This window comes from Lactuca virosa, chromosome 5 (genome assembly GCF_052849685.1).
Source record: "Lactuca virosa cultivar CGN04683 chromosome 5, Lactuca_virosa_CGN04683_v6, whole genome shotgun sequence".
Classification (NCBI taxonomy): domain Eukaryota; kingdom Viridiplantae; phylum Streptophyta; class Magnoliopsida; order Asterales; family Asteraceae; genus Lactuca; species Lactuca virosa.
The window spans coordinates 222950617-222958731 of record NC_136430.1 but is presented as its reverse complement, the minus strand read 5'-3'; the positions used below and the strand labels follow the sequence as shown (position 1 = coordinate 222958731).

Below are 8115 nucleotides of genomic sequence, written 5' to 3'. Positions count from 1 at the left end.
ATTTGGTTTTAGAATATAAAAAGTGAATTTCATTTGTGAATTTCTGTTATAGATTAATGAAAAATTCGACGCTGAATATAATGTCATTAACTGTCGCTAATTATAATACACTAATTATAATAGGGGCAACAATTAGAAACAAAAGAATTGTTGATAATGCATATCAATGATGGATGATATGTATTTTGTAATAGTAGTTAACTATATTATTTGTTTTTGTGCGCCGTTAACAAATTATGGTATTTGTTTCGCATGTGTTTGTTTTACATATACGACTGCGCCGTTAAGAAACTATGGTATTTGTTTCGTATGTGTTTGTTTTACATATACGACTGGTTGTATGTTGCTAACTTAGCGTAGCTTTATTTAATTAGTTATCAGAACCTTTGAAAATACAAACGGATTATATAACTTAGTATTGTTTACGTTTTTTAGGTGGAACTTACTTCTAACTAGACGTTGGTAGTGTTGTTGTCACTTAAATACACCTTATCGGAACCGGTTGTACTAGAAGCATCGTGTCATATAGATTTTATCAAATGCGGTGGTAAACCGACATTCATAATGGGCTCACATTCGTTGACTTTAAATTTGGCACGATTGTGATGTTGGTTAATATATTTCATTCTAGCCAAGTCATATGATCATTATCGATGTACTAGTGAACGAAATGTTTTGCACAAATTTTTTAGCCTCCAAAATGCTTAGAATAACATTTCTAATTCTACTCTTATTTTCTTATCGATCCAAGATGAAACAATCAATTCATAGGAAAGAAATTGTTAGATTTTATTCAATGGTGTACCTCCTCACATGAATTTAATCAATTACTCACTATAACAAATCCAATGTTAAGTTGTAGAAAAACAATTCAGATCCGTAAAACTAGAATTGTTGAGAAAAATTGATTGAAACGTGTCAAGAAAAGGAAGTGAATTTTAACATTTTGGAAGATCAGCCGGTGGAGGTAAGAGCTTTTGGTTAGGTAGTTCTCCATCCAAGACGAGCCATGCCATCTTCAAACCCCAACCCGTATGAACTTCCAAATGACAATGCATGAACCATACCCCTGGACAATATATAAGAAGAATAATATATCAATGACAAACTAAAACACATCATATATGCACCACAAGAAACCAAACTGAAATTACATGAGTAACAAACCTGGGTTGTCCGCTAGAAATCGTATAGCAACCCATCCACCAGAAGGCACACCAACCGTGTTTCTTTCGATAGGGTCCACAAGATTGAAGTACTTAGGGTCCTTCTTAGGATCGTAGTTTCCAAACCCTTGACCAACAACAAAGAAATTGAAGCCATGGAGATGAAGAGGGTGGCTTTCAGCACCAAGAATGCTGGTATCTTGCATGACCAACTCCACACTAGTATTAAAAGGAAGAACCATGAGTTTTGTACCATTGCTCACAAAGGTGTTATTTGGAGGAGTTCCGGTATAATTAAACCAATGCAATGGGTTGATTGGGAAATAAGGACTATAAACACCCTTCGATTTATTAAAGAAGTGGGACTGGAGAAGGGCAACACTTGGTTGTACGAACGACACATTATTTATGGATGCAGCGAATCTAGTCCCATTCGGTCCTTGGCAAGTTCTATTTTGCGCACAAGGAGCCGTCCCAAGTCCTACTGTGAAAAATAAATGTTTGTTGATCTTCTGTGGGACATTAGCAGGAAATTTAGAGTTTGCCAAGCTTCGAAGTCTATTTGAAAACTTTGACACGAATGAAGTGTCATTTAAAGATGGTAATGTTGGTGTAAAGAGTGGAAGATTTTTCATCGGAACGGGCGACTCATATTCGAGAATACCAGCAACTGTGGAATTGTCAAAGGTTCCTTGACCCGTTACATATGGCCTAGCAGACATGAGAAAGTTGGCACCGGGAAATTTGGATTTGGTTTTAAGGAGGACGTTGGTGGTTTGACCAGGAGCTAGTATAAGCGTTTCAGTGTTGAAAGGTTTTACATAAATGGCATCAGCCTCGACAACGGTGAGGGTGTGGTTTGCTATGCGAAAAAAGAGTTCATCATTGAGTGCTGCATTGATCAGTCGAAGGAGGTATGTCTTCCCGGTCTTTACCTTCAGCTTGAATGTGTCTGCAGATTTCATGAGCATTCTCATTCAGTCATGGTTTCTATGTATACATGTATCCTATTAATTAATATGTACACTGGTTTTCATTTCCGAGGTGTATGTACGTATGTAACAAAGGCTAGAAATACGGTACCTTTAGCAGAGCAATTGTACAAAGGTCCGGGAAGCCCATTGAAGGTATAGGCATCAGAAACATTTGGACCCCCACCGGTTTGTGTTGCTTGCGAAATTATAGCCTCTGGATCAGTATTGAACCACTCTCCTGTAGACATACAAAATTGTAATTTCTCTCATGCATGCAAAACAGATGTAATTAAGTACAACATAACTACAAGCTTAAAGATTTAAAGATTCAAAAAAGTATGTACACAAGATTAGTTTTACCAAAGATGATGGGAACTTCTTTATATGGCTTGGTAAAAGGGTAGGGGACATTAAGCTTTGGAAGAATGATGAGAGGGCCATAAACACTTGCTCGTAACCATGATATATGTGCATGCCAAAACAATGTTCCTCTTTGTCCGATAACAGTGTAGTTGTAGACATAACTCTGGCCAGTTTGTATGGGGCATTGAGTTATGTAAGCTGGCCCATCGGCCCATCCACTCCGAAGTTGTCTAATACCATGCCTGTGTATATAACATGCATCAGAAACATAAAACGATGTGATTGCAGTTAAAGTAATATATAGTATGTCATAGAGCGTTAGAAAATACAAAATATACAACTCTTATACCAATGGATTGTAATGTTACTGGAGACATGGTTGGTAACTTTTATAAGAAGCCGGTCACCCTCTCGAGCGACAATACGTGGACCTGGAAATTTTCCATTGACCGTAACCATGCTCTTTGTGTGGCACAGTCGTGTCACGTTTTGCAGCTCGATCTGCATGAAAAAATAGATCAAGTTGTTGGACTACAAAAATGATAAGCATCATGGATATCTTATGTAATGAGACATACGTTAAACTCATAGCTCCTGGTAGTTCCACCAACTGTATACATAGGAAGCAGTGAAGTTATTGCTACCAACGACAAGAAAATTCCCAGAAGACCACCCATATCTTTGAAGAAGCTGAAAGCTTCTGCTACTGCATGAACCAAGCTATGAAAGTTGAACATATTATATAGGTTGATGTCTAAGGATGATTTGGCAGATTGAAGAACTATTTCTGATTGCATTACCAACCGTTGTTAAAATGCAACTTTAGAGTGCTATCAAAGAGATCATATCCATCTGTCCTTTCAAAACCTTTCCTTTGTCGTAAGGACTAGGTCCCAATCTTTAATATAACATATATAATACTTTATTTGATCAAATTGTTAGAAAAAACATAGTTTCAAAACTACCTACTAGAAAACTTGAAAAGTTGACAATACATAATTAACAATACATGTTATAGGCAAAAAAAAAAAAAAAAAAAAAAAAAATGAGGGGGGGGGGGGGGGGGGGGCGGGGGTGTGGTGCGAGTAAGTCACATATTTGTTCATGTGTTCCTTACCGCCGGAAAAATTAGCAAATTAATATAACAAATACCAACAAAAATCACTCAAATAAATCAACTAACATGACACCTATACAGAATAAAGTATTTACGTATACACAAATTACATTCAGGTGAATTTGATTATCTATCAACTAGTAAAAAAGTTCATATTCCTTTCAAACAATTTTTTCTTCGACGTGCGTTTGCCTACATTGTACCTGATACATATTAAAAGTGTAGGGTTAAAAGTGTAGGGGCGTTGGTTTGGGTCCGATTTGATCCCATGAATTGACTCCTTTTAGTTTTTCTAATATGGTTAAGAATAATTTAAAGTAAATTCAAATCCTATCCAAACTAACTAAATTACATTGTGCCTATATCCTTTTTACAATTCGGTTTTTATGAGATGAAACATTTTTTAAAATATATAAATTGAATATTAGTTGTTGGTGATTTTCTATCACTAATATTATTTAAGTGTAATGGATTAATTTGTTGATCAATGTCACTTTGATAATTATCGAACAAATTAGTATGGTGCGGAGTGCACATTTGTTTGATTTTGTCATTGTTGAAAATATACTGCTATTTAGGGGTGAAACCCCTGAACTGACGGGGGTTCGAGGGCAGCGCCCCTGGCGGGGTCCAAGGGGCAGAGCCCCTGGCTGGGGTCGACAAGTTTTGTGATCCATTTATAGACCCGGTCGACAGGTCAGCGCGAAATGTTTTTATAGGAGCTATGTTACTATAAAAAAATGTCTCAGAAATCCATAATTTTGGTAAAAACACCCGCTTTTGTGATCCATTTATAGACCCAATTTTATGTTGGTTTATGACAGGTAATATGGCCATTTTTTGGATAGGAAATTGTTTTCCTGTAACTACCATATGACAGTTTTAAGACAGGAAGTTAGTTTCTGTTATATGATCATTTTCGGATTCATTTTGGGTGCAGATTTCATAACATATTCTTCATTCTCCCTTCTAGAAAAACAGCGAGTTTCATCCGATTAGAGATTTTGAGTGTACCCTCGAAATGCTTTAATCTGAAAGTGTTTCACAACTCTCACTGATCCAAGTATATCTATATCCCGATTTTCTAACATTAGTCAATGCAATTTAAAAAAAAAATTTGTTTATTTGTAAATTAAAATTTACAAAGAAAAATAATTTTAATTTAATATTTTATAGTTAAAAAACTTTTGAAAAACAAATAAACATCAAGGAAATTTATTGGGTTTAGTAAATTAATAATCGATTAAAGATATACATAGAAAATTAAAAAAAAATAGGTAAATAAATAATAAATAGTTGTTCAATTTTTTGGACTATTGAGTTTTGTTTTATAGACCAAAATTAATCTGAAATATAAAATAACAATTTGGTTTTTTTGAAAACTAATCCAAAAATCTAAATATATAAATCAATGCCTAATCCAAATTGTTTAATTGAACATTTTTTTAATCTGGTAATCTTTTTTCTTTTATTTAACAAACAATAAATCTTAGTTATCAGCGTACAACGAGTGAGAAGACAAACAGGAACAAGCTCCACCGCTAAGCCTTTTTGTATGATAAATTCAATTCTTTTGAAGACTACATCCATAGATCTTTTGGAAATTTCGATTTATCCAAATATTGAATAACTCAAATTAAAATAAGAGTTACTTACACGAATGGTCTGTATGGTTTGTGGTAGTTTGTGTACTTAGTATTTTTTTTAGCTCGGACCATCCTTATTGTTTGATTTTGTTTCGTCTTTAGTCCAAAACATAAAATGACAACAACGCCCTTATGTATTTCTTTTTTTTAGTTTTTAATAATTTTGAAATTAAAAAATCAAAAACAGGTAGCATCTTTGATAAAATAATCATACATGAGAAATCATATTAACATCTTTACTTTTGTCATCCCCACCCTATGTTAGATATATCTACATCTCTACTTCTTCTATTTTCTAAAAAATCACAAGAACTCTAAATCATGGAACTACAACTACCGCCCACCATCACCAAATGGTTGCCGACCAGCATTAACTCCAATAGAAATCGTTATCGTTGCTTTGGCTTTTTTCGGCGACTAACTCCTTCCCCGTTCACTTCCCACCACCACCACAACCTACCCATATTTGTATCATTTCATCACTACCAGTGACCCCTTCTTGTGATACACACCATTAAAATTGACGGGACATCAACACAACTTCATGCCCACAACATTTTATCAGTGCATTCCTTTGATTTTTTAGACCATGTTCGGAAGTCGTTCCAATAACATTGTGAATCTGAGCTACCACCATAGAAGGCGTGGATGGAAATTGAAACCCCCACGGTGACATCGTCCTCTAATGTTAGGTTATAGGGAGGAAGATGAAGACGAAGGGTCATGGTGGATTTCATCATTGATTATAGATGGTTATTATAATACATGTTTTGTAAACTCTAGTATTTATGCTATAAGGGTATTTTGACCATATGGGCATTTTGGTTACTTCATAAATATTATAAGATATCAACATTGTTTCTTGTGAATATTGTTGATATTTTTTTTGGTGATCTTAGAAGTGATTAAAATCATGTTTAATTGTTAGATATGGTGATGGTGGTTGAAGAGGGTTAAAATGGAAAGAGTTGTTAAATGATGGATTGTTGTAAGCACATGATTCGCAATCCTAGAGTTATACGATGTGTAGATGATATTTGACTTAAACTTTGTTGTACATTGCTATTTTAATGAAGGAATTTTACTTTACTATTAAATGACGCATAGTATTAAAGTATGTGACACATTCATAGTAGGATGCTACAACTGAATAGGGGAAACACGATGTTAGACTACAAAAAAAAGATAAGCATCATGAAAAAAAGATCAAGTTGTTAGACTACAAAAATGATAAGCATCATGGATATCTTATGTAATGAGACATGTACATACGTTAAACTCATAACTCCTGGTAGTTCCACCAACTGTATACATTGGAAGCATTGAAGTTATTGCTACCAACGACAAGAAAAATCCCAGAAGACCACCCATATCTTTGTCTCTCTCTTTCGTTGAAGAAGCTGAAAGCTTTTGCTACTGCATGAACCAAGCTATGAAAGTTGAACATATATATAGGTTGATGTCTAAGGATGATTTGGCAGATTGAAGAACTATTTCTGATTACATTACCAACCGTTGTTAAAATGCAACTTTAGAGTGCTATCAAAGAGATCATATCCATCTGTCCTTTCAAAACCTTTCCTTTGTCGTAAGGACTAGGTCCCAATATTTAATATAACACACTACTTTATTTGATCAAATTGTTAGAAAAAACATATAGTTTCAAAACTATCTACTAGAAAACTTGAAAAGTTGACTATACTTAATTAACAATACCTGTTATATATATATATATATATATATATATATATATATATATATATATATATATATATATATATATATATATATATATATATATATATATATATATATTGGAATGTGTTCCTTAGGAAAAATTAACAAATTAATACAACAAACAATAACATAAATCATTCAAATAAATCAATTGAAACGACACATATACAAAATAAAGTATTTATATATACACAAACTAGTTTATAACCCGTGAGAACCACGGCTATAAAATTAATTAAACTTTTATATTAAAAAATCAAATTTATTAATCAATTATTTTAAATAAATTATTACGTAAGAGATAATTTTTAGTTATATAAACATTTAATCGTTGATTTAAAAAAGTACATGAAGTTATATCACCTTATACTTTGTATTAATTTTATTTTATTTTTTAATCTAGTGTTATTAATTTAATAAAATTAGAATGAAAAATTTTAAAATTTAAAATTTAAAATGGTTAATCAATTATTAATTTAATGTAATTAGAGTGAGAAATTTAAATTTTGAATTTTTAAATTGATAATAAATAGGTTGACAAGTAGCATGATAGACGACATATAATATTAAGGAGAAATTCTAATGATATGAAACTTGTCAATAGGAGAATAAACCTACTCATTTATTAAAATATGAAGATTATGAATTTGATTATCAATCAACTAGTAAAAAAGTACACATTCCTTTCAAACAATCTTTTCTTCGAGAGTTAATTACACGAATCGTCCCTCATGCAAGTGTCAAAATACACGTTTAGTCCTTATTTTCAAAAATTAACTCGGACCGTCCCTCCTATGTTTAAAACATGCACGTTTCATCCCTGTCTGGCCTGAAATGACTATACTGCCCTTATCTATTTCTTTTCCATTTATTTTTCAGTTGTTTATTATTTTTCAGTTTTTATATTGAAAAAAAAAACTTAAGTGGGACCCCACCTACTTTTATACCTTACCTTTTTCATTTTTCTCCAGTCAACACACCGATTGTCCCCTTCTTCCATCTCCATTTCATAAGCTCCATTAATGCAAGTATTTCCCAATTGTGTCACATATTAAATAGAATGGGTCAAGGATAAAAGTAGCCGATGGTAGTTTCTCTCAAACCTTGTATCA

General features: G+C 33.0%; 1 protein-coding gene across 2 annotated transcripts; it reads right to left on the bottom strand.

Moving 5' to 3' along the window:
• Positions 1–764: 764 nt before the first annotated feature.
• Positions 765–6673, bottom strand: LOC145114869 (laccase-17-like). 2 transcript variants are annotated; one of them, XM_079050988.1, is made up of 6 exons: positions 6539–6673; positions 2853–3004; positions 2501–2745; positions 2250–2378; positions 1168–2118; positions 765–1069 (listed from the first exon to the last, which is right to left on the bottom strand). In XM_079050988.1, the coding sequence occupies exons 1-6, from the start codon at positions 6635–6637 to the stop codon at positions 939–941; spliced, it is 1707 nt and encodes a 568-aa protein (XP_078907114.1). In that variant the 5' UTR covers positions 6638–6673; the 3' UTR covers positions 765–938. The 2 variants fall into 2 exon arrangements, with proteins under 2 accessions (XP_078907114.1, XP_078907113.1); XM_079050987.1 differs by lacking the exon at positions 6539–6673 and adding an exon at positions 3082–3315.
• Between the last annotated feature and the right edge of the window lie 1442 nt (positions 6674–8115).

What these genes read in the sequence shown, in the direction of transcription:
- LOC145114869 (XM_079050987.1), bottom strand. Translation starts at nt 3,300, where the DNA reads ATGCAATCAGAAATAGTTCTTCAATCTGCCAAATCATCCTTAGACATC. An exon ending in CCAGGAGCTATGAGTTTAAC is followed by an intron (nt 3,005 to 3,081) that starts GTATGTCTCATT and finishes TTTTTCATGCAG; the next exon opens with ATCGAGCTGCAAAACGTGAC. An exon ending in AGTAACATTACAATCCATTG is followed by an intron (nt 2,746 to 2,852) that starts GTATAAGAGTTG and finishes TTATATACACAG; the next exon opens with GCATGGTATTAGACAACTTC.